Here is a 26,149-nt window from a genome sequence, read left to right as displayed (position 1 = left end):
ATCTAAATGGATACTGACCTTATAATCAAAGTTTTCATTTAAGAAGTTCTTCCGAAGTGCATCTGACAGGTACAGAACTGTTGTAATAATGACGCTAGTGATAAAAAAGAATACATTTTAAGTTGAAAACTTCACATTACTGAAAACCATTTATTAGGCAAGAATAAAGTAATTAAGACAAAAGAAAACCTCTTCAGTAAGCCTGTGGAACAATATTAGATAATTCATATTTGAAATAAAAAAGAGAACACCTAGGAAAAAAAGTGAAAGAATCTATCACTGAAATGATATGCAGAAAAATCTATAAATTCATACGACCCAGAATTATATTGTCTTGATGTTTAAAAATTTTTAAATTTCTAAACAGAGCAAAAAATTTTTAATAAATTTACAATAGTCTATATTTTATTAATATGGAAGAAAGTATAAAAACATAAAATACAGCAAAAGAGAAAGAGCCCAAAGATGAAATGGGCAAGCTAAAGCAATAGATTATATTGAGTATTTATTTGACTGTCTTCTCTCTGCTCTCCCCTATTTAAGGTGTTAGCGGGCATGTAAGAGCTATGGGAGTCAGATTGCCTCTCCATGGTGACAAGATTGCCACTAAGGAAACCACTACAGACTGTGAAATCGTCCATATCCTAGTACTAAGCTGTGTGAAACTGACAGTGTTACAGCAGTTTGGAGAAGGGGGCACCTCTGCACTGGAGAATTAGGGACAGCCTGTCAGAGGGGCCATATACAGTCATCTGTACCTTGCTAGGGAGATTAACAAAGGATTTAGTAAGCATCCTTGGTCAACTCTTGAGTTAAGCAATTTGTTCAAAATCAGCTCCTTTTTATGGCTACAAGAGCATATGTTCAAAACTGAATGCAATTCCAATTGGCTCATTTAATGTCAGATAACAGCATTTATTGAAACAAGATAGGTCACTCCCCAAACCACCAGCAACGAAGCACCAATTTATAAATGACTGATATTTAAAATCTCTTTGGCCTTTCCTAAGATGCATGCATAAGGAAGTGCTTGTGATATGATGAGGCCCTAGTTCTCATTACAGGACTTGTAACTGAAGGATGTAATTGTATGACCCTAGGTAAAATAACATGAAACAAAAGACCTCATCAACCTCACACCTTGGTTATCCTACTGGTAAAATAGAGATTGAAAGAATATTTAATTCTCATTAGAAGAATACTTATAGTTTTTGAAGAACATAAATGTTCCTTATTGCAATCTGTTGGAAAAGTCACTATTATAGTCTCCCTGTGGGGCAGGAGAGGACTAATGAGGCTAAGGAATATGGTTGAATATGGAAGCTCAAGTTAACAACTTATTGACAGAGATTATTAACACACCTTTTGTCACCTGTTATTGACTGGAGATGTTTCAACATTCACTTACATAACAAATTGCTGGCCACAGGCATTAGTTTCTGCCAAAACCCCTGGTCAACAATGTGTTAAGAAGAAAAAAGAGAAGAAAGCCACCATTTTCTTGGGTACTTGCTCTACCACGGGCCAGCGCTGTGTTACATTCATATGCCTTTTAATGTCATTTACACCTTCCAATGACTCATCCTATGAAAGTCAAGCATAAGTAAAGCCTATGAGATTGACAAGTCCTAGGGTTTCTTCTATTGCCCAAATGGCAGATGTCAACAGTGAATTCCACATCAAAGAGACAAATCACATATATCAAAACAGTATAAAGTGACAACTGTCCATAGACACTGATGAAATCCATGCTGGTAACTTGATTAAGTTTCTAAAGTAGTTCATTCAAATCTTACTATATAAAACTAAAGCTTAATTATCAGAAAATGGAACACTATCAGGCAAGGAAGGGGCTCTTTGTCCAGCACCTATCGCGTTGTTGGGCTTCTAAGTTTAAAGAAGAAAATTTTGCATCCCTAACAAATGTTTTCCTTCAATAGTCAATGAAGAAGCATACTCAGAACCACGATACCTGAGTTTCACATCAAAACCACCTTCTGGCCCGCAACTCTAGCTTGGACTGTTGTTCAGAAACAGTAACCTCTAGTGTTAGTAGAACATGACATATCTGAGATTTGGGTTATTGGGCCCAGTGCTGTGGAAAGGAGCCAACAAACTCAATCTTCCAAGTGAGGTGATTCCTTGCCAAAGACTACTCATTTGTAATTTATATGCTAGATCCCAAACACATGAACAAAATCCATGGCTTCTTGAACAGCACTTGCTGGTAAACGACAAGGAGTCTCTCTGGCTTTATGAAGGACCTGTGAGCCTCAAGCTGACTGCTTACTGGAATCACTGGGGAGCTTTAAAAAACATAGATGTCTGGGTCACACCCCAGAGATTTAATAATTGGACTGGGGTGCAATGTGGACCTCAGGATCAGTAAAGCTCCCAGGTGATTCCTATGTACACCCAGAGCTGAGAACCACTGATCTAGACAAACCTTTTTAAAAGTTAGACAAACTTCCATGGGTGCCTGGTGATCAGTTAAGATGTAGATCATGATTCAGCAGGCTTGGGATAGGGCTAAAAGTTCTGCATTTCTTACAAGCTCCTGGAAATGCTCACACTGTTGATTCACAATCCAACTTTTGAAGAGCAAGGCTCTGGAGAGGTCCAAGTCAGAAACACATTCCAAACAACACTGCTTCGCATTCTCCTACCTTTGAGAATTTTAGGCCAATGACTACTGTGGCTCTTTAACAAGACATGCATCCTTGCTCTACACTGAACATCTCATCCTCTTACAAGGGTGCTTTATCATCAGGCATAAGAAGTACAGGGCACAGGCCTTTTCAGGGGCTTTGGAAAGTACTGCATATGTTTGTTAGTCGCTCAGTCACATTCGACTCTGTGCAACCCTATGGATTGTGGCCTGCCAGACTTCTCTGTCCATGAGATTTTCCAGGTAAGAATACTGGAGTGGGTTGCCATTTCCCTCCCCAGGGGATCCTCCTGACCCAGGGATTGAACCTGGGTCTCTTGCATTGCAGGAAGATTCTTTACCGTCTCAATCACCAGGGAAGCCTGGCAATTTATTACATAGGCCAATACTTTAAAAAACAAAATGTAAAAACTGCTTTTCATTTTGGCATGCGGCAGGTGGTATGATGAGGGATAAGACCTTCAAAAATATGACTTCCCAGGGCTAAAAAGATCTTAAAATGACTATTTCAATTGCTTTTCATTTATGCTTATAATATTCAGCCCAAGTCACAGAGGCAGCTCCCAGAGCTTTTTACGCCTCAGCACTAAGACAGTTTCCTGGCACACAGGCCCTCAATCAGCTAAAAAGGCACATATATATTATGGCTCCTTCACTGTGGTGGAAACCTGTAGTGTTTAAGGATTTTTCTTTACTTGTTCTAATTTACCCAAAACCATGTGGCTCCCTTTGGCTTTATTCTTTTACTCATGACTCAGTTTCTGAATATGTGGACTTTTCAAATCTCAGGGCTCCAATTCAATAGCCAAGAAAGGTTTGCAATCTGTTACTACAAATGGTCAAAATACTGGTGTCTGCCATAGGAATGCAAGCATAAGGATCACTTTTGACAACCCTAATCTATGGCACAGCATGATAAATGTATACATAAAAGAGAAACTAGCAGACAGGAAATCAAAGCTCTTTCTTCAAGTTTTCCAGCTGCCACCTCATTTCTGGCATTTAGAAAGTATTTTTATGCAATGCCATCCCCCCTAGAGAAACCTCATCGTATAAACTGTCCTTCTGAAAACTACTCTAACCTGATAATCTGCTCAAGCAAAAGCCCATCTCCATAAATTATAAATGGACTGAATATTTTGGATTCCAATATCCAGTTTTTAGATAAACTGGGCATCAATAAGGTTAATGTTTGTGCACTGAAAAACTAAGGAGATCTAAACTTGGAGGATGACAAATTCCCTATAAGCTGGAGGGTTAAGAGGGCAGATCAAAATCCTGGACAGCCATAGGAGGAAACTGACCTAAGCTGCTGCTGCTAAGTCGCTTCAGTCATGTCCGACTCTGTGCGACCCCATAGATGGCAGCCCACCAGGCTCTGCCATCCCTGGGATTCTGAAGAGTACTGGAGTGGGTTGCCATTGCTTTCTCCGTGACCTAAGCTAGTGGTCCTCAAATGTCAGTACATGAGTAGCACCTGAAAGATATATAAGGCTTTAGGGTCTCACCAGAGGCTATGGCTTGGTGAGATCACGCCAGGGCTCAGCCACATGATTCTGATGCATGTGATCATGCATTGTGAGGTCTGGGGTTAGAGATGGAAAAGAAGATAGACGAGTGTTGGAACTTGGTGAGCAATGATATTTGGGAAATTTGTCTATGGTAAATACTGCATCACCAAAGGCCTAGCCCAGTAAGTGTTTGCTGAATGACTGCAGTTTCAAACCAGTATTTAAATCTATGGTTTGTGATAATTATTTGCTGTACTAGATATTTCTTTCTTTTTTTAATATATAAATTTATGTATTTTAATTGGAGGTTAATTACTTTACAATATTGTATTGGTTTTGCCATACATCAACATGAATCCGCCACAGGTATACACATGTTCCCCATCCTGAACCGCCCTCCCTCCTCCCTCCCTGTACCATCCCTCTGGGTCCCAGTGCACCAGCCCCAAGCATCCAGTATCATGCATCGAACCTGGACTGGCAACTCATTTCATATATGATATTATACATGTTTCAATGCCATTCTCCCAAATCATCCTACCCTCTCCCTCTCCCACATAGTCCAAAGACTGTACTAGATATTTCTAAAATGTAAGCCTTGTAGAACTTTTTATACTTTTCTATAGCTATTTTTTTTTAAATAAACTTTTTCTAAGAACAGTTTTAGGCTTACAGGATTATTGCAAAGATAATACAGAGAGTTCCTGTATACATCATACCCAGTTCCCCTTATTATTAACATCTATTATTGGTATGGCACATTTATCACTGTAAAGGAACCAATACTGTTTCCATACATATTTTGAAGAAGAGACTGAGATTAAGACAGGCAAAGCTGATGGAGAAAGCCACTCCAAGTGGAGGTCACAGAATAAGCCAAAACAGGAAGGCAGGAAAAGAAGTGACTCTGCTTTTAGTCAAGGAGGTATGCAGTGCAGGTGAGGTCAAAAGAATCAACAAGGATTGAAATGGAAGGATTTTTAGAAATTCTATGACCTTCTCCTCTGGGCAGTGTTGGTATAAAATCACTCATGTGGCAACAGCCTCAGTTTGTGTTTGTTTGTTTGGCCTATTAGACTTAAATCCTAATGAATTCTTGCCTTTCCTCATGTATTCATTCTACCAACCCCTCACACCTCACCAGGAGATGCAGGCAATTCTTTTGTAAATATTTGCTATAACTCTGGAAGTATGGCACATTTCTCTTAGTAATATAGTTTTTGGTAAAAATCACTATCCTCCCCCACAGTAAAGTATTTAAAGACAATGACCCTAATAGAAAAACCCCACAAAAAACAATAGTAATTATTTTTCAATGGGTCTTCAACAGATGATGAGCTTCCCTGGTGGCTCAGATGATAAAGAATCTTCCTGCAAGGCAGGAGACCCTGGCTCAATCCCTGGGTTGGGAAGAACATCTGGAGAAGGGAATGGTTACCTTTTCCAGTATTCTTGCCTGGAAAATTCCATGACAGAGGAGCCTGGCAGACCTCAGGCTTCCCTGGTGGCTCAAATGGTAAAGAATTTGCCTGCAATGCAGGCAATCTGGTTTAATCCCCAGGTGAGGAAGATCCCCTGGAAAAGGGAATGGTAACCCCCTTCAGTATTCTTGCTTGGAAAATTCCATGGATAGAGGAGCCTGAAGGGCTGCAGTCCACAGGGTTGAAAAGAATTGCTCATGACTAAGCAACTAACACTTTCAGTTTTTCACTTTCAACAGATCATCTACTCTAACATCAAACTTTGCATAGTCTGTGTCACATACTTCGTCTTCCTTCCTGTTACAACGGATCAACACTCCTAGCTAAAGCCAAGCTTCCTGCTGGGTACTTATCAGTGCTATCCTAGGTGTGGTGAGCTTCCTTCATTGAGAAAGTCTCACCACAAAAAACAATGTCAATGGAGCTAAACTGTATGCTTACGCAGCTCACCTAATTTCCAGTGCAAGTTGACAGCGGACAGCGCTACCTTCAGGAAAGGTGTTCTCAGACAGGCACAATGAAAAATCCTGTACTTGATCCCACCCCTACTGGCTTACCTAGGGACACTGTTTCTTCACTTAGGCCTGTTTTCTTTAGCACTATCAATATTTCTTTTTTCTGTGCCCTTCCTATCTGTAAACCAACATGCATAATATTCCATATTCAGAAATGAATCTTAGCGTTCATATCTCCTTCCAGATATAGCCACATTTCTCTGCTCCTTCTTACAGCAAAATCTTCTAAAGAGCTGATAATTATTGCTTTCATTTTTTTCAATTCCCATCTGCGCTCGAATTCACTCTGATAAGACTTTCATCTTTATCACTCCACTGAAATAGCACTTGTCAAGGTCACCAGTATCTGCATCCCACTGCCAAAACCCAGGGATAGTTGTCAGTCTTCATCTTCCAACCTCCCCAGACGCCTTCCTTTATGAAATATCTTCCTCAGATGGTTGATATTATGCCCTTCTGGTTCTCGTCTTACATCAAAGGCTGCTCCTCTTCCATCTCTGTTGCTGGTGGCTTCCAAACTCTTGACCTTGGAAGATGGGCATGTTGCAGGGCCCAGTCTTAAGGAGGCTTCTCTTTTCAATCTGTACTTTCCTCTAGAGTGCTCTCATTCAGTTTGATGACTTCAAATACTACCCAATGCCAAGGACCTCAAATGTATTAGCATGTCGCTAGCCTTCACTTCTCTGAGCTCCATACAAGCATGTCCAGCCTCCTCCACATCTCCACTTGGGTATCTAACAGCATCTCAAATTTCTGCTCAACCAAAGATCCCTCACCTCTCCCATTCCTCTCTCAGTATCTTCCATTTAAGTGAATGTTAATACCATTTGTCCTGTTGAGGCCACAATTCTAAGAGCCATCTTCAAACTTTTTTCTCTCCTGCCCACATTCAGCCATCTCCAAGTCTTGTCATCTCTGTTTTCAAACAGGGGCTCTGTATCAACCCAGGGAGGTGGGGTAGGGAGGAAGATGGGAGGGAATTTCAAAAGGGAGGGGATATATGTATAACCATGGCTGATTCATGTTGAGGTTTGACAGAAAACAACAAAATTCTGTAAAGCAATTATCCTTCAATAAAAAAACAAATAAAAAATTTTGAAAAATCGATCTTCCCACTACCTTCATTGCAATCCACCTGTTCAACTTGTCATCTTCTCTTACCCAGATTGCTGTTATTAAGCTCCTAACTGGTCTTTCCTGGTTTCTCTCTTGTCTCTTTACCCCCTAATATCTGGACCTTGTCTTCTTCCAACTTCATTTTTACTGGTTCCTTCTCTCCTCGCATTTCCTCCACACAGTCTTCCAGATCCTTGAATGTGCCATCTTCACTCTGACCACAGGGCCTGTGTGTATGCTATTCCTGCTGATAAGAAGTCTTTCTTTGCTGTCTACCTATTAACTCCTGCTACAGATTTCAGCTCAAGTCTCACGTCTTCATAAAAACTCCTATTCCAGTCTAGAACAAAGTTCCTTTCACAGCTCCCCTCTCAGAACTGTGCTTTTTATCATGATGACATTTATTTTACAGATTAGGCACTAGAAAATATTTACTGAATGAAGGAGTCAATGAAGGAATGGATGACCTTCCCTAAGACTCTCTGATTCCATAAATCACTTATTTGCTATATATATCTCATTTGAACATAAACTGGTGAAGGTAATGATCAGCTAAACAATTCAGTGTTTGGTGGGAAAACACACACACACACACACACACACACACAAAAGTAAATGTTTGAAGCCAACATGCAGAGAAGATAAACAAAATAAGGGTCTGAAATTTTAACTGCAGGGCTAGGGAATTTTTACTTTCCTCACTAAGCAAATCTTGAAAATATGTATAAAGCTGTGACTTTATTTTTGTACTGTATTTTGCAATGTGTATGGAAGAGGGTGGAGAGAAGCCTGTCTCAAAGTGCCCTGTATTTTTGGTACTCAATTTTCATCTTCCTTATGTTCCTTCTTTCTCAGATTGAGCAGTTGTCCTCATGTGAAACATCTACCAAGAACTTACAGTGGTCAGGCACAATTAAGCTTTGCAGGCAAGCAGAAGTCAACTTTCTTATCCTTGGGAAATTTAGCCTGAACACACAATGTGAGACATTCAGGTAGAAAAAAACAAAATACCATACTAACAGCCAGGTATTTATAAGTCATAGCTTTTGGTAGGACTTCACATAATGCAGAGAAGCCACAGGATTTGGGACAGCACAGTTTAAAGATAGCATTTAATTGACTTGAAAACACTGGAAGAAAGGACCAACATATAAAAGAACACGTACTTTGTGGGATGGGCTATTCAGTTGAGTTCAAGCCTAGGCAATGGTGACTTCTGGGCCAGTTACCATCAACTTGACATGTATCAAGCATACAAGTGGGTAGTAAAAGTGGAAGTTTAGGTGTAAATGCCTCTTTGAGGGGCACTTCTCAAATATTTTTCTAAGAAAGTTAGTGTCATGGAAGAAAAGGTGGTCAACTTCAGGGACCTAGATCTAGCTTCTGAAACTTGCTTCTATACAATTTAACAAAGTAAAACCTTTTAATTTCTGGTGTGGGCTCTTTAACATATTTAAAATATCTTTCAGAGATTTATTTCTCTATCAATACTATTGATGTTTATATTTTTTAACAGATAAGAAGACAAATAGCTAAAGGTTTATTTCTGAACTTTCAGTTCAGTTCAGTTCAGTCACTCAGTCATGTCCGACTTTTTGCAAGCCCATGGACTGCAGCACGCCAGGCCCCTCCCTGTCCATCACCATCTCCTGGAGTTCACTCAAACTCATGTCCATTAGTCAGTGATGCCATCCAACCATCTCATCCTCTGTCGTCCCTTTCTTCTCCCGCCTTCAATCTTTCCCAGCGTCAGGGTCTTTTCAAATGAGTCAGTTCTTCGCATCAGGTGGCCAAAGTATTGGAGTTTCAGTGTCAGCATCAGTCCTTCCAATGAATATTCAGGGTTAATTTCCTTTAGGATGGACTGGTTGGATCTCCTTGCAGTCCAAGGGACTCTCAAGAGTCTTCACCAACACCAGAGTTCAAAAGCATCAATTCTTCAGGGCTCAGCTTTATAGTCCAACTCTCACATCCATACATGACCACTGGAAAAACCATTATCACACAAGAAAGATCCCACATGCTTTCAAGGTTTGAATGGGAAATGACTATGACAGTTAAATGAGGAGAGGAGAGGAAAGTGAACAGCAGAAATCGGGGGGTCTATTCCAACTTGGCAGGTGGTTCACAGGCTGTGGAGTCCTGTCTATGAATTAGGTTGGCTATACCACAGCCAGACATCACCAGGGGAAAAGCAGTGCCAGATTCCTATCAGCACTGACTTGGATGTCAGTGGAATGATGGTACTGCATTCAGCAAAGTCTTATGATGGTTTTCTTAGGTTTGCTATGGGACTAATCTTTGGTTTACACATATTACACAGAGCTCACCTCTAACAGAACCATGCTCCTATTTAGCTAACATTAGGGATGGAAATCTTGAACATTATAAGTTTACTCAAAAACAGAATCTGACTTCTAAGTCTGCTCCCCACTCACATGACCATAAAGTCTTGCCAAGTGTAGTAGAGATTTTTAGGTGGTGACAGAGTGAGATGGCATTTCCTATCATAAGCCACATGACTGTCATGGTTTTCAGAAGTTCAACCACCACCTTTGTACAAAAGGAACAGAATGTTAAATTTACTTTCAGTTTGAATGTCTGCCACCGGAAATTCTAATTCAAGTCAAAATGTCCCTCTGCACACAGCAGGCAGGATGACCAAATAATGATGCTGTATGATGATGATGTCAACAGCACAGACCCTTCCTGTGCTGGCTGCCTGGACCACTCAACACCCTCTCCAGGTACCCAGAATGTTTGCTGTTTGGTAATGAGGCCAGAAGCATGACCAGTGGTTCCCACTTAAACCTGCAGCATCTGGACATCCAGATGAAGAGAGATTTGATTCCACTCACAGATATCAAACTAGATATGCTGAACTCTAAAGAGAGCTATTTCAGGATTCTCAATTAGTCTTCAAAATGGAAAAGCTGTTTCTGTACTTATGTAAAATATAATATGCCATATTATACAATTTGTTACTTCACAAAGTTTTTAACACAGCATTTTAACACCTCCTCGTCTCTAAATGTGTACTGCAGCAGAAGCCACATTAGGCATCTCTAATCAACATCAAACCCTATCTTCCTGGGGCTCTTACCTTCATCATATGTGGGAACCTGGGGAGGACAAAGGATGTTTTTGACCCATGAACAGATACCTGAAGAATCCAACCTTCACCCTGAGCATGAGGGTTTAGGGGATGGGAGAAGAGGAGGAAGAAGAGGCAGGCAAATGTGGGCTAGAAGGAAAGGATGCTTATGAAATAGGGTAAATTATAAGTGTGGAGATAAAGATCAAGCCACTTTCTTAAAAACAAACAAACAACAACAACAAAAAAACCCACTTCATAGTCATTTCAAATCCTGAGACAATAGAGGCCAAAAGTGTGAGAGCAGATAAACCCATGACGCTGTGCCCTCCAGGAATAGCTCCTGGAATAGAAGGCCCTTCTGACCATCCCTTAGTCTCCTTTCCTGGTTCCTACTCATTCAACTATTGACCTCAGATCATTTTACTTTTTCCTCCCAATATGCTTAATATAAGCTAATTTTGCCAACATCAGTAACTCCCCAAATGTCTGTATCTCTTCCTGAACTTCCTTCAGAGCACTGTTTTCAGCCTTCTGTCCGTCACATCACTCACGAGTGTAAAAGGAACTTCAGTCTTCCCCTGCCTAACTCGGGGATCCTCTCTTATTTCCAGTGCTCAGCACATGGGAGATGCTGAACATATTCTCTGAGTTAAAATGAGTTAAGAAAGATCAGAAATGACTCAAGGGTCCAGAAACAAAGCTGGTATTAAATAACCTATGGTACATCTAGTCAATGGAATATTATACAGCTATAAAAGAAAAAGAAACCATAAATGAATGAGGGGCTTTCTACATACTGATTTGGAAAGATTGCCAGGATTTTATGTAAAAGAAAGATTTGCAGGACAGTTCATTTATTCTGCTATCTGCTAAGCTCTGCATAAAGGAACAGTGGGAGGACATGCAAGAAACAAATAAAAGTGGTTATTGCAGGCTGGAAGTAGGAGTAAAGTAGGTGAGAGAGGGATTTCTCAAGGCATACTCTGTTATACTGTTTGATTTTTGAGCTATGTTAACATACTACCTATTTAAAACAAATAGTAATGATTAGGAAAAGCAAGCAAGCAAGCAAGAAACAAACAAAACAAGTGAGACAAGTTAACTCAGAAGCAAAGAAAAAGAACTCCAGGATTTGGAGGTTTCAAATTTGAGATAAAGGTGACTGTATCATTTCATATTCTCCTCTTCCCATATTCAATGAGTTGCAATTATCATCAATGTAAATGTCTTACTTGTTAGCCACCAAGCGCATGACAGTCCAGTCCTTTGGAAACATCTCTGGGCGTATCAATATTCGGAACACAGTAAATATCTGCAGCAGGAAATCCTTGGGTAAGGAGGAAAGAGACCATTTTACTGAGTTATTGTAATTGTTCACACACACACACACACACACACACACAGAGTTATTATTACCATTTCTAAAGCACTTACAGAGAAAGGAGCCATACTCAATACTTTTACCCAGGAGAAAAAATCATCTCCTTCCCCATTCTCGGTGCCCAGTTGATTTGCTACCCTTCCCAAACCTTCCTCCTCCTCTCTTTCTCATGCATAGTGGAAATGACACTTTGGTTCTCTCCACAAGCTCTAAACATTTAGGTTTGAGAAATAAGACAGAAAACTTTGAACAGATTAGCAGGGAAATGTATTTTCTTTCTTCTATTATAGTGTCCTAAACTTCAGAACTTTTCAGTTCAAGAGAACTGCAAAGGGTCTTAGTTCAATTATGCTTTCCTTTAAGTGGGTGTTAGAATTTAGAAAGCTATGCTCATTGAAAAGCATCTTAGGCAAAAACCCATGTTTCTCAAAGGGCATTCTAAAAATGCAGGATTAATGGGATGCATGCAGGTTTATAGAATCTGAAGGTCCTTGGCAGAATAAATAGAGAGAGGGATATGTATGAAGTTGAGCCCAGTGATAAGTCCTTAGAAACTAAGAGTATGTCAAGGTATTCTTCACAAAGATGCCATACTAGGGGCACTGGTATTTATGGAGATGGGATCTTTAAGCCGAGCACCTGGAAACACTCTTGACAAAAAGCTATTGTCAGGCATAGAAATATCATTTCTTAAAATGTTGTAAGAAACAGACCCACAGTGCTGGAGCACATTATTCTTAATAAGAACTCAAGAAGCTAACACCCTTCAGGTAGTGAATGAAACGGAGCTTGCTCTACTCAAAAAGAGACAGGCTCAATCTAATTATGATTTAGATTTGTTCACTAGAAAACTTACAGGTAGTTTTGTAACTTAATTGCTGCTAGGAAAATATATTTCACAATTTCACTGAAGGTAACAGTATGGTGTTGCTCAGAAAAACACCCCAAATATAAGACTTTTATTTATCAAACCTAACAACACATTAGGTTAAACATGTAAGCCACTTGAAATTAAGATTATCAGTCACCCATACCATCAGTAGACAGAAAGATCCTAAAAAGCTAGAAACACGTGGGAGCTATATTCTAACAGCTTTGATCAAACCCATAAATATTTTGACAAGGATTTAATTTAGCTTCTTTGGCATCAGCACACATACACTGATGTGTAGTCCATGCTACGTGGAAACATGCCCACTAGGTCATCTGTCTTTAAATGGTGAGACAGATCCTTCCTGTGTTGGCAGAATCACCACAGACAGTTTCCCAAACGTATTCTCCTTCAGGTCAGATAATTTTGGGCAACTCCAGTTCTAGCCCTCCACTGGGATAGGGGGTCATTAGCACACCAAAACTGCGAGAAGCTCTTTTTAATGCACTTCTAACACTTTTTTCAGTTTTCCTGTTGATTCCTCTGCATTTTGCAGACATGGACACATATAACCCTTGCAAAACTGTTTGCGTTTACCTTTCACAGTGTTATACTTCACTTTAGTTTTCTGTCTTGATGTATTTGCTCAGACAGACATTTAAGAAAAAATCCTGAAGGTGGGGAGTCATTTGTTTTTTATAGTTTACAAGTACTTTTGTTGGGAGAATGAAATGGCAGCCCATTCCAGTATTCTTGCCTGGAGAATCCCATGGACGGAGGATTCAGGTAGGCTACTGTCCATAGGGTTGCAAGGAGTCAGATACTACTGAAGCAATTTAGCACACATGCACGTGTGTGTGTGCATGTGTGCACGTGCCCTCAGATGCTAGGTCGTGACTGACTGACTGTGACCCCATGAACTGTAGCCCAAAAGGCTCCTCTATCCATGGACTTTTCCAGGCAAGAAAACCGGAATGGACTATCATTTCCCTCTCTAGTGGATCTTCCTGACCCAGGGATCGAATCCACATCTCTTGTTGCATCTCCTGTATTGGCAGGTAGAATCTTTACCACTGTAGGTTCTAAAATGCTGATGTTTCATCTTTTCTCCTCTAATCATTAAACAGAATTGGAAATTGGAGGCAGCACCCCTCACAGTAGGGAACAGGAGAGAGGGATGTCTGTTGCACAGAGGGAAAAAAATGGCTGAAAAATTGGCTCCAGGAGGCAAGATATCTATCTTCAGGGCTAGCAATGTTGACTGCTGTTTTGTAGTGCAGGGGACAAGAGCAAAGTTATTCCAGGTGTAGGACCGGCGACATACAACCAGTTTCTGTACCATCTCATTTTCCTATTCCCATTTAGCTCATAAAATAAAAGGCGTGGCAGCACGGGGCCTTGGGCCAGTGCCTACAAACTGACATTAACCTTTATTTCCTTGAAGAAAACCTCCCACTATCTCAAGTAGCTTTCTAAGCTTCATCTACCTTTGTGGAACCAAACACATTCATTTGTAGAAATCTTATAATGAAAAATAAAAGAACATTATACTGAGATCAGAAAATCTAGATTTTAATCCTGCCTCTGTCATTAACAAACTCAATGACCTAGATAATTTATTTAACTTCTCTGGAGCTGAGCTCTGAGGCTTTATAATGTGAGGGGTTGGGCTTTCCTGGTGACTCAGATGGTAAAATGGAGAAAGAAATGGCAACCCACTTCAGTATTCTTGCCTAGATAATCTGGTGGACAGGGGAGCCTGGTGGGCTGCTGTACATGGGGTTGCACAGGGCTGGACATGACTGAAGCGACTTAGCATGCATGCATGCACGGGAGAAGGAAATGGCAGCCCACTCCAGTGTTTTTGCTTGGAGAATCCCAGGGACAGTGGAGCCTGGTGGGCTGCTGTCTATGGGGTCGCTCAGAGTCAGACACAACTGAAGCGACTTAGCAGCAGCAGCAGATGATAATAAAATCTGCCTGCAATGCATGACTGAGGTTCAACCACTGGATTGGGAAGATCCTCTGGAGAAGGGAATGGCTACCCACTCTAGTATTCTTGTGTGGAGAATTCCATGGACAGAGGAGCCTAGTAGACGACAGTCCACTGAGTCTCAAAGAGTCAGACATGACTGATTGACTCACACTTTAAAGTCTCTTGTAGTTAGAAGAGACTAAAAATAATTAACACGGTCACTCATCTATTCATGCAGTATGCAAAACTTTTTATATTTCTAAACTGTAGGTTAATGTTTCAGTAGATGGTAACACAAGCACATTCCACTGTGGTACTTACACGGGTTCAGCAAGTATTCTTGTCAACTGCCTTGTCACAGGTTACATTTCAAACTCAGTTCCAATATTTTACAGCACCAAGACCTGAATGTGAGGCTCAACATCCCATCCCTCCCCAAATGCAAGGGTATTTCCTTGTCTGTTCAAAGGACTTTTCACTAAACAAGAATGTCTGCACAGATAAGTGAATTATTTTTGCACATATGAACAATAAGTAACAGATTCTTTTTAAAATTTAAAAAAAGAACAGTGTTGCAAACATACTCTGGTTTGGATAGCACATAGAAAAAAGTGTTTCATATGCTATTATTTTAAAATTGGCAGCCTGGCAACAGTTTCTTTTTTGTTTGTTAACTTCAAATAGCATAACATAGTTATTTAATTGCATTACTGGTTATTATTCAAATACGGGATCAAAATTTTTTAAAAAATAGGGAGGTGTTATTTCACAGCAATACTTTTTTTTTTTTTTTTTTGCAGTTCAAGAGGTTCAAAGAAGAATGTTCAGGTGAAAACCTTCACAAACAACAAAAAGTCTCATATTCAAATAGAAAAGAAAGTAGAAGTAATTGTTATGGTGTTAGATAATCATTAACATTTATTCATTCATAAATATTGGGTGCTTTAATATGTGCTAGGCACTGTAAAAGAGGCTGGGGACACCTAGTGGGATAAAATATATTCTTTCATTTATTCATGCAATAATATTTACACGGTACCTGCAACACGCCACACCATAACAAGTTAGCTGAATGTGACCTCTGCCTTCCTAGAACTCAGTTTTGTGGGAGAGATGAGTGCTCATCTATTTAAGGATGTGCTACAAACTAGGATAAATCTGTGGGCCAGCTATTTCACTGCTTCCCTGATAGCTCAGATGCTAGATGACAGTCCATGGAGTCTCAGAGTCAGACAAGTCAGAGTGACTAACACTTTAAAGTCTCTTGTAGATAGAAGAGACTAAAGTAATTAATATGGTCATTAATTGCAGTGACCATATTGCAGGTCACTACAGTTGACCTGCATTGCAGACCTGCAATGTGAAAAACCAGGTTCGATCCCTGGGTCAGGAAGATCCCCTAGAGAAGCAAATGGCAACCCACTCCAGTATTCTTGCCTGGAAAATCCCATGGATGGAGGAGCTTGGCAGGCTACAGTCCATGGGGTCCCAAAGAGTCTAACAGGACTGAGGGACTAACACTTTCACTTTCACAGGTATTTCACACCCAGCCCCAGAGGCAAGGCAGAACACAGGCTTACCCAGGCTGCCAAAGAGAGCGCTCAGAAATGGGGCGGGTATGTGGATCAGTTCAGTTCAGTTGCTCAGTCATGTCCAACTCTTTGCAACCCCATGGACTGCAGCACACCAGGTCTCCCTGTCCATCACCAATTCCTAGAGTTTACTCAAACTCATGTCCATTGAGTTGGTGATGCCATCCAACCATCTCATCCTCTGTCGTTCCCTTCTCCTCCCGCCTTCAATCTTTCCCAGCATCAGGGTCTTTTCTAATGAGTCTGTCCTTCATATCAGGTGGATAAAGTATTGGAGTTTCAGCTGCAGCATCAGACCTTCCAATGAATATTCAGGACTGATTTCCTTTAGGATAGACGGGTTGGATCTCATCGCTGTCCAAGGGACTCTTAAGAGTCTTCACCAACACCACAGTTCAAAAGCATCAATTCTTTGGCGCTCAGCTTTCTTTTTAGTCCAACTCTCACATCCATACATGACCATTGGAAAAACCATAGCTTTGGTTAGATGGACCTTTGTTGGCAAAGGAACGTCTCTGCTTTTTAATATGTTGTCTAGGTTGGTCATAACTTTTCTTCCAAGGAGCAAGCGTCTAATTTCATGGCTGTAATCACCATCTGCAGTGATTCTGGAGCCCCCAAAATAAAACCTGTCACTGTTTCCCCAGTTTCCCCATCTATTTGCCATGAAGTGATGGGGCCAGGTGCCATGATCTTAGTTTTCTGAATGTTGAGTTTTAAGCCAACTTTTTCACTCTCCTCTTTCACTTTCATCAGGAGGCTCTACAGTTCTTCGCTTTCTGCCATAAGGGTGGTGTCATCTGCATATCTGAGGTTATTGATATTTCTCCTGGCAATCTTGATTCCAGCTTGTGCTTCATCCAGTCCAGCATTTCTCATGATGTAATCTGCATATAAGTTAAATAAGCAGGGTGACAATATACAGCCTTGATGTACTCCTTTCCCGATTTGGAACCATTCTGTTTTTCCATGTCCAATTCTAACTGTTGCTTCTTGACCTGCATACAGATTTCTCAGGAGGCAGGTCAGGTGGTCTGATATTCCCATCTCTTTCAGAATTTTCCACAGTTTATTGTGATCCACACAGTCAAAGGCTTTGGCATAGTCAATAAAGCAGAAGAAGATGGTTTTCTGGGACTCTTTTGCTTTTACAATGATCCAATGGATGTTGGCAATTTGATCTCTGCTTCCTCTCCCTTTTCTAAATCCAGCTTGAGCATCTGGAAGTTCACGGTTCACATACTGTTGAAGCCTGGCTTGGAGAATTTTGAGCATTACTTTACTAGAGTGTGAGATAAGTGCAATTGTGTGGTAATTTGAACATTCTTTGGCATTACCTTTCTTTGGGATTGGAATGAAAACTGACCTTTTCCAGTCCTGTGGCCACTGGTGTGTTTTCCAAATTTGCTGGCATATTGAGTGCAGCACTTTCACAGCATCATCTTTCAGGATTTGAAATAGCTCAACTGGAATTCCATCACCTCCACTAGTTTTGTTCATAGTGATGCTTCCTAAGGTCCACTTGACTTTGCATTCCAGGATGTCTGGCGCTAGGTGAGTGATCACACCATTGTGATTATCTGGGTCCCTGTATAGTTCTTCTGTGTATTATTATTTTTTTTTAATTTTTATTTTTACTTTTTTTACTTTACAATACTGTATTGGTTTTGCCGTACATTGACATGAATCCACTACGGGTGTACATGCGTTCCCAAACATGAACCCTCCTCCCACCTCCCTCCCCATAACATCCCTCTGGGTCATCCCCGTGCACCAGCCCCAAGCATGCTGTATCCTGCATCGGACATAGACTGGCGATTCGATTCTTACATGATAGTATACATGTTCCAATGCCAATCTCCCAAATCATCCCACCCTCTCCCTCTCCCTCTGAGTCCAAAAGTCCACTATACACATCTGTGTCTTTTTGGCTGTCTTGCATACAGGGTCATCATTGCCATCTTTCTAAATTCCATATATATGTCTTCTGTGTATTCTTGCCACCTCTTCTTAATATCTTCTACTTCTATTAGGTCCATACCATTTCCATCCTTTATTGAGCCCATCTTTGCATGAAAAGTTCCCTTGATATCTCTAATTTTCTTGAAGAGATATCTAGTCTTTCCCATTCCATTATTTTCCTCTATTTCTTTGCATTGATCACTGAGGAAGGCTTTCTTATCTCTCCTTGCTATTCTTTGGAACTCTGCAATCAAATGGGTATATCTTTCCTTTTCTCCTTTACCTTTTGCTTCTCTTCTTTTCATAGCTATTTGTAAGCCCTCATCAGATAATCATTTTGCCTTTTTTGCATTTCTTTTTCTTGGGGATTATCTTGATCCCTACCTCCTGTACAATGTTCCAAACCTCCTCCTCCATCCATAGTTCTTTAGGCACTCTGTCTATCAGATCTAATCCCTTTAATGAATCTACTTGTCACTTCCACTGTATAGTCATAAGAGATTTCACTTAGATCGCTCATTAGATCTGAATGGTCTGGTGGTTTTCCCTACTTTCGTCAATTTAAGTCTGAATTTGGCAACAAGGAGTTCATGATCTGAGCCACAGTCAGCTCCCAGCCTTGTTTTTGCTGACTATATAGAGCTTCTCCATCTTTGGGTGCAAAGAATATAATTAATCTGATTTCAGTATTGATTATCTGATGATATCCATGCATAGAGTCTTCTCTTGTGTTGTTGGAAGAGGATGTTTGCTATATCCAGTACGTTCTCTTGGCAAAAGTCTGTTAGCCTTTGCCCTGCTTCATTCTGTACTCCAAGACCAAATTAGTCTCTTACTCCAGATATTTCCTGACTTCCTACTTTTGCATACCAGTCCCCTATAATGAAAAGGACATCTTTTTTGGTGTTAGTTCTAGAAGGTCTTGTAGGTCTTCACAGAACCATTCAACTTCAGCTTCTTCAGCATGATTGGTCAGGGCATAAACTTGGATTACTCTTTTATTGAATGGCTTATCTTGGAAACGAACAGAGATCATTCTGTCGTTTCTGAGATTGCATCCAATTTCTGCATTTTGGACTCTCTTGTTGACTATGATGGCTACTCCATTTCTTCTAAGGGATTCTTGCCCACAGTAGTAGATATAATGGTAGGTGGATAGGGATACATAAAAGATGGATAGATAGATAAACAGGAAGATAACAATAACTACGGACCAATGATAAATAAGCAAATAAAAAGACAAATGAATCTCCTACCTTTTCCCTGGTAAGCAGTTTGGAAATACACCCTGAGGACAATGTAGAGACACTGAGGGACTTTATACATACATGTAAGAAGATCATACACCTGTTTCACAAAGATTTTCTGACTACAATATACAACGCAATGTTTTGTGTTTAAATATACGATGGTATCAGAACAACACAAGATAGAAATCAGTTGCATATGAAACAGAATTGGTGAGACACAGAAGGAGGCCTTTGGAGATCATGAAACCTCAGTTAAGAAATCTGGGGGAAAAGGCTTCATGAGGTACTGGACAGCCTGGGACACTGTCTCCTCATGTAAATGGGACAGAGCCTTCTAGGAACATATTGCTGACAAAGGTCCATATAGTGAAACTATGGCTTTTCCAGTAGTCATGTATGGATGTGAGAACTGGACCATAGAGAAGGCTGAGCGCTGAAGAACTGATGCTTTCAAAACATGGTTCTGGAGAAGACTCTTGAGAGTCCCCTGGACAGCAGGTAGATCAAATCAGTCAATCCTAAAGGAAATCAACCCTGAATATTCATTGGAAGGACTGATGCTGAAGCTCCAATGCTTTGGCCACCTCTTGCAAAGAGCCGACTCATTGGAAAAGACCCTGATGCTGGTGAAAGACTGAAGGCAAAAGGAGAAAAGGGTGCCAGAGGATAAGATGGTTAGATAGCATCATCGACTCAATGGAAATGAATTTGAGTAATTTCTCTCCAGAAGACAGTGAAGGACACGGGAGCCTGCTGCACTGCTGTCCGTGGGCTAACAGGGTTAGACACAACTCAGCGCCTGAACAATAACAACATGATTCAGACTATAGTCAAATGCTATTTTAAAAATCTGCCACAAATTTCAAACATGTGACACTGTTGATTCAGGGTATGAACTCAATTAAAGAGTGTTAATCAAAATTATCACATTGAAATTTATATCCTTACAATTTACTAAGTAGATTATGCAAAAATAACTTCCAAATGGCCCTCAATCTTCAAGAACTATAGAATTTTTTTATTTTGTAATAAAATAAAGACTATAAGTTGAAATAACTTCATGGAAAAAGATGGCTTCTGAAGCAATCAGACATTCATTATGAGGATTGATTCACTCAATAGATTTAATGCTTAGTACACAGAGTCCTTACTCTCAGAGAGCTCATATTCATCAAGAATACAAAAAAAACAAACACACATGTTCTCACAGAGAGGGACTGTGGTCTGTGAAGGCTTCATTTTTAAAAAGTGACATCTGGGGCTTCCCTGGTGGCTCAGTGGTAAAGAATCCAGCTGCCAGTGCAGGAGATGTAGGTTTGGCCCCTGACTCGGGAAGATCCCACATGCTGCAGAGCAACTGAGCCCACGCACCACAACTGTTCAGCATACGCTCTAGAACCCTGGAACTACAACCACTGAGCCCCTAATGTGCTAGAGCCCGTGCTCCTCAACAAGAGACGCCACTGCAATGAGAAGCCCAGCACCGCAGCTGGAGAGGCGCCCCCACTCATGGCAACTAGAGCAAAAGCCCACACAGCAATGAGGACCCAGCACACCGTAAAATAAGATTTTTTAAAAAATGACTCCTGAGCCAGATTTAAAGCAGGAGGTGAAACAACAATTTAAAATTATCTATACAGTTTGTGAGGAATATACAAGTAATCACAGTAATCTTAAGTGACAGGAATGAAAGGTGTTTGGAAAGGGATGGAGGACAGTGAGGGTGGAAGGAAGATTGAGAATAAGGAAGACAATCAAGAGACTGGGTTTTGTCCTGCAGATAATGTTAAGGCCTCAGGGTTTTACAGATGGCTTGAGACTTGATCAGATATGACTGTTGGAAGCTGCTGCTGCTGCTGCTAAGTCGTTTCAGTCATGTCTGACTCTGTGCAACCCCATAGACGGCAGCCCACCAGGCTCCCCCATCCCTGGGATTCTCCAGGCAAGAACACTGGAGTGGGTTGCCATTTCCTTCTCTAATGCGTGAAAGTGAAAAGTGAAAGTGAAGTTGCTCAGTTGTGTCCAACTCTTCGTGACCCCATGGACTGCAGCCTACCAGGCTCCTCCACCCATGGGATTTTCCAGGCAAGAGTACTGGAGTGGGGTGCCACTGCCTTCTCCTGTTGGAAGCTAGTGGGCTAAAATAAGAGAGACAATGAAAGGTAATAATAGTGCTGTATCTAACTTTCAGAACATGTATACTCTCAAGCTTAGGGCAAGATCCTCACAGCTCCATATGAAAAGTCATAATCAACAAAAAACAGGAGTTTTACTGCTCTATATATACATATAATGTCAGGGATATGGACAAAACTTTAACCCCCAGTAGAAGGTGGGTGTATTACAAAGGGTGAGTTATAATAAAACATTACTGACTACAGAAGAAGGGAAAAAACTGTAATCACTGCTTAGTTTTTGCTTTTGTTCATTTCAGTAATGGCAGGTTCCAGAGAAGGAAACAATACAGAGGACCAGCACCGTGGGCCACACTCCTGCACCCTTCAGCTGACCATGACTCACACACAAGGGCCCGAAGACCAGGGAGAAGAAACAGCCTCCTGTTCACGACGCTAGCAGCGATTCCAATAGTCACTCCGCAGACACCCAAGCTCTCCAAGCAAGAATGGAGTCCAAACACTCGAGGCTTAGCAGATACTTGAGAACAACATACTTTCAACAATCATTTTGATTTAGAGACTCATGGGGAAACAGCTAGGCCAAATCTCTCTTTGAATTGATAAGAAAACAAAATAATAATGAACAACCAAAACCGTAATTTGAAGATCTCAGTATATAATTTGTCAGCACCAACTAAGATTTAGAATGTGTATATCCCATGATCCAACAGTTCAAGTCCAGAAATTCATTCTACAGTAATAAGGGCGCAAGTCCATGGAGATCTGTCTCTTGACATTAAGATGTACATGGCAGGATTCCTTCTTTATATTAATATATACATATGTATATTTTTTGATAGAAGGTAGTTATTTCATTTTTTAAATCTTTTTATTGAAGTATAGTTAAGTTACAATATTGTGTTAGTTTCAGGTGTGCATTGTATATACATACCACAACTTCATGCATTCCTCCACTGAGAGACATTTAGGTTGCTTCCATATCTTGAATATTGTAAATAGTGCAGCTATGAAATTGGAGTGCATGTAGCTTTTCAATTTAGAATTTTGTCTAGGTATATGGCCAGGATTAAGATTACAGGACAATATGGTAGCTCTATTTTTATTTTTGTAAGGAATCTATACTATTCTCCATAATAGTGTTCCAACTTACATTTCCATGAAGGATTCTTTCTAATGGAAAAAGTCAAAAACATATTGAATGCTCACCAAAAGGGGAATAATTAAGTTTGGAACATTATGTAATGAGATTCAGAAAAATGAATGATGCAGTGGGCTAGATAATGTCCATGATACGTTATTGTGTGAAAAGAAATGCAACCCATATGAATAATATGATCCATAGGCATGTGGATTCAGCAAAGAAAACAGTCTATGAAGACACACCCTGATGTGTTAACAGTAGTTACCTCTGGGAATGAGAATATATATGTGTGAAGGAAAGGAGGATATATGCTTTATTACTTTAAACTGGTAGGGTTATTGGGATTTTCAGTGTCTAATTCCAGTATCAGCTATGATTTCTCATTAATCACTCTAGAAAGTTAGCAGATAGATCACTTTGTTGACAAAGGTCCATACAGTCAAAGCTATGGTTTTCCATTAGTCATGTATGGATGTGAGAGTTGGACCATAAAGAAAGCTGAGTGCTGAAGAATTGATGCTTTTGAACTGTGGTGTTGGAGAAGACTCTTGAGAGTCCCTTGCACTGAAAGGAGATCAAACCAGTCAATCCTAAAGGAAATCAGTCCTGAAGATTCGTTGGAAGGACTGATGCTGAAGCTCCAATACTTTGGCCACCTGATGTGAAGAGCAGACTCACTGGAAAAGACCCTGATTCTGGGAAAAAGTGAGGGCAAGAGGAGAAAGGGGCAACAGAGGATAAGATGGTTGGATGGCATCACTGACCGAATAGACATGAGTTTTAGCAAACTCAGGGAGATAGTGATGGACGGAGAAGCCTCGCATGCTGCAGTTTATGGGGTTGCAAAGAGTTAGACATGACTTAGAGACTGAACAACAACAGTGAAGCTTTATCTTTCCTTACTGATACTCCTTGTTTATTCAATTTCTAACCTAACCAAAAAAAAATCTCCCCAAATTCTCCCTCGCTGCTTTGGTGTTTTCAGACACCTGCAATTCATGACTAGAACTCGCTCATTTCTTTTAAAGAGGTGATAAAGGAAAAGGTTATACAATTTTAGATCAAAGATTCTGGGTTATGAAAGCATGGGGGAAAGTTGAATTTTGTTGCCTAAACCAAGAGCTGGGACATTAATAGAATTCCTAGCCCTTCAAGTTACTTGGGAATGAAATAGTATCAATCTTCACTGCAGGGGTTGATGAAATAAGACTGCAAGAAAAGAGTTTAGCACTGTATCTGGTTCACGGCTGTGAGGGTGAGGGTGAGGGTAAGGAGGGACTCCATAACTATTAGCCATCATCACTGTTGGTTATATCAATACATATCACACACATTTATAACTGAGTAATTTAGATGCCCTAATAACATAAAGGCATTAACAGAGACTGTTTTATTAGCCTTGATATCCCAGACATCTAGCCCAGGTGCTCAACAAATATTTATTGAGTCAAGCAACTGACACAATAAAATGACAATAGTGCCTACCTCATGGGGTTCTTTTCAGGATTAAATGAGTTAGTGTTAATCAACCTCTTAGAACAGTGCCGCGTATGTATTGAGCTGGCCAAAAAATTTGTTCAGGTTTCCGTAAGATTCAGTTCCATGCTTTTTGAGGTCCTCAGCTCCTTTATCAGAATACAATGCCACCATCCTCTGAAGACTTTTGGTTTGAGGATCCATTTGGCAGCAAAACCAAACTACTTAGAAGGTCTGGTGGCTCAGACAGTAGAGCATCTTCCTGCAGTGCAGGAGACCCGGGTTCGATCCCTGGGTTGGGAAGATCCCCGGAGAAGGAAACGGCAACCCACTCCGGTACTCTTGCCTGGAAAATTCCATGGACTGAGGAGCCTGGTAGGCTACAGTCCATGGTATCACAAAGAGTCGGACACAACTGAGCGACTTCCCTTTCACTATGTATCCCACCTACAGTGAATATTTTGTTTAGCTGCAGAAACACTGAGGTGTTTGATTATTCAGTGGACCCTTGACAATATGGGTTTGGGTTGTGCAGACTCACTTATACATTTTTTTTTTTCAATAGTTCAGTTCAATTCAGTTCTGTTCAGCCACTCAGTCAGGTTTGACTCTTTGCGAGCCCATGGACTCCAGCACGCCAGGCTTCTCTGTCCATCACCAACTTCCAGAACTTGCTCAAACTCATGTCCATTGAGTCGGTAATGCCATCCAACCATCTCATCCTCCGTTGTCCCGTTCTTCTCCCACCTTCAGTCTTTCCCAGCATCAGGGTCTTTTCAAATGAGTCAGTTCTTTGCATCAGGTGGCCAAAGTATTGGAGTTTCAGCTTTTCAACAGTAAATACCCCAATACTGCACAATCGTAGCCGGTTGAATCAGCGTATGTGGAGCTATAGATACAGAGGAAACAGATAGGTAGGAAGCACATACACAGAGGACTGACCGTAGGTTCCATGTGGATTTTCAATTGCATGTTGTTCAAGGGTCAAACTGCAGTTGCTACGGCTAGTACTCCTGGAGATGCTGTGGGTGAGGCTACACAGTACACATGCCACAGTATCTCTCTGGAATAGCAAACATTCTGATTTCTGAAACGCATGTGGTATGAGGACTCTAGGGACTGTGGACCACTGCAATCATCTATGGAAAGTCTTGTAACATAGGTTTCAGAAGCATGAATACAGATATCTGACCTTGAAGAAAATTGAGAACATGAAAAACTTATATGCTAAAAGGTGACATCTGAATTTTTAAAATACAGATGAAAACCAGATGACTAATTAGCCTTTCATAAGATAAATGCCTCCAGCCTGCCTTCACTCCAGTTATTTCCCTTCCAGTCTTACACTGGGCAAGGCATAAGATTAATTAGGTCCCTCCTGCTGCTTTCTTAGGGACTTTCCCTGGTGAGTTAGCACCTTTTTATTTTTAGTGTCTCCCTTTCTACCAGCTCTGATTATTAATATTTCAACATGTTTAAGCTTTCTCCATGATAAATATTCCTCTAATAGCCCAACTTCTCCTTCAGTAGACACCTTATACTCCTCTTCTTGAAATACAGTTCACATCCACTACATCTTTTTCTTTTTCTTTTTTAATCCCTCAGTCTATGACACCTCAGCTTCCCACTCTTATCAATGCACTGAAAATGCTCATCAAGTTTACCAAATATCCAATAATTCCATAGTGCATCCAGATAGGTCTTTCTTAATACAAACGTGATCACGTCTGTCCCTTCTTAAAACTCTCCATAGTTTTCCAATGTCTTCATAATAAAGTCTATATATATTTAGAGAGGTTTATGTTTTACAACTCTCTTCTAAACTCTGTAGTCAGTCCATCAATTCACAGATGTTGCCTGAATACCGACAATGTGTTAGGCAAGTTCTGAGCTTGAGGATACAGTGGTGAACCAGCAATAGCTTCAGACTCAAGAAGCTTATATAACCTAGTAGCTAGGAGTTGGGATATATATA

The 26,149-nt window shown here is 40.5% G+C and overlaps 1 protein-coding gene across 1 annotated transcript in view; it reads right to left on the bottom strand.

Moving 5' to 3' along the window:
• Positions 1-26,149, bottom strand: part of DOCK4 (dedicator of cytokinesis 4) — a 471,458-nt gene that overhangs the window by 83,177 nt on the left and 362,132 nt on the right. Inside the window, exons 27-28 of the mRNA XM_069587995.1 lie at positions 11,621-11,715; positions 19-94 (exon numbers count right to left, since the gene is read on the bottom strand). Of these exons, the coding sequence (XP_069444096.1) occupies positions 19-94; positions 11,621-11,715 (171 nt within the window). The remainder of the gene's footprint in view (positions 1-18; positions 95-11,620; positions 11,716-26,149) is intronic.

This window comes from Ovis canadensis, chromosome 4 (assembly GCF_042477335.2).
Source record: "Ovis canadensis isolate MfBH-ARS-UI-01 breed Bighorn chromosome 4, ARS-UI_OviCan_v2, whole genome shotgun sequence".
NCBI classification, from domain to species: Eukaryota; Metazoa; Chordata; class Mammalia; order Artiodactyla; family Bovidae; genus Ovis; species Ovis canadensis.
This window is presented reverse-complemented; position numbering and strand designations above follow the sequence as displayed.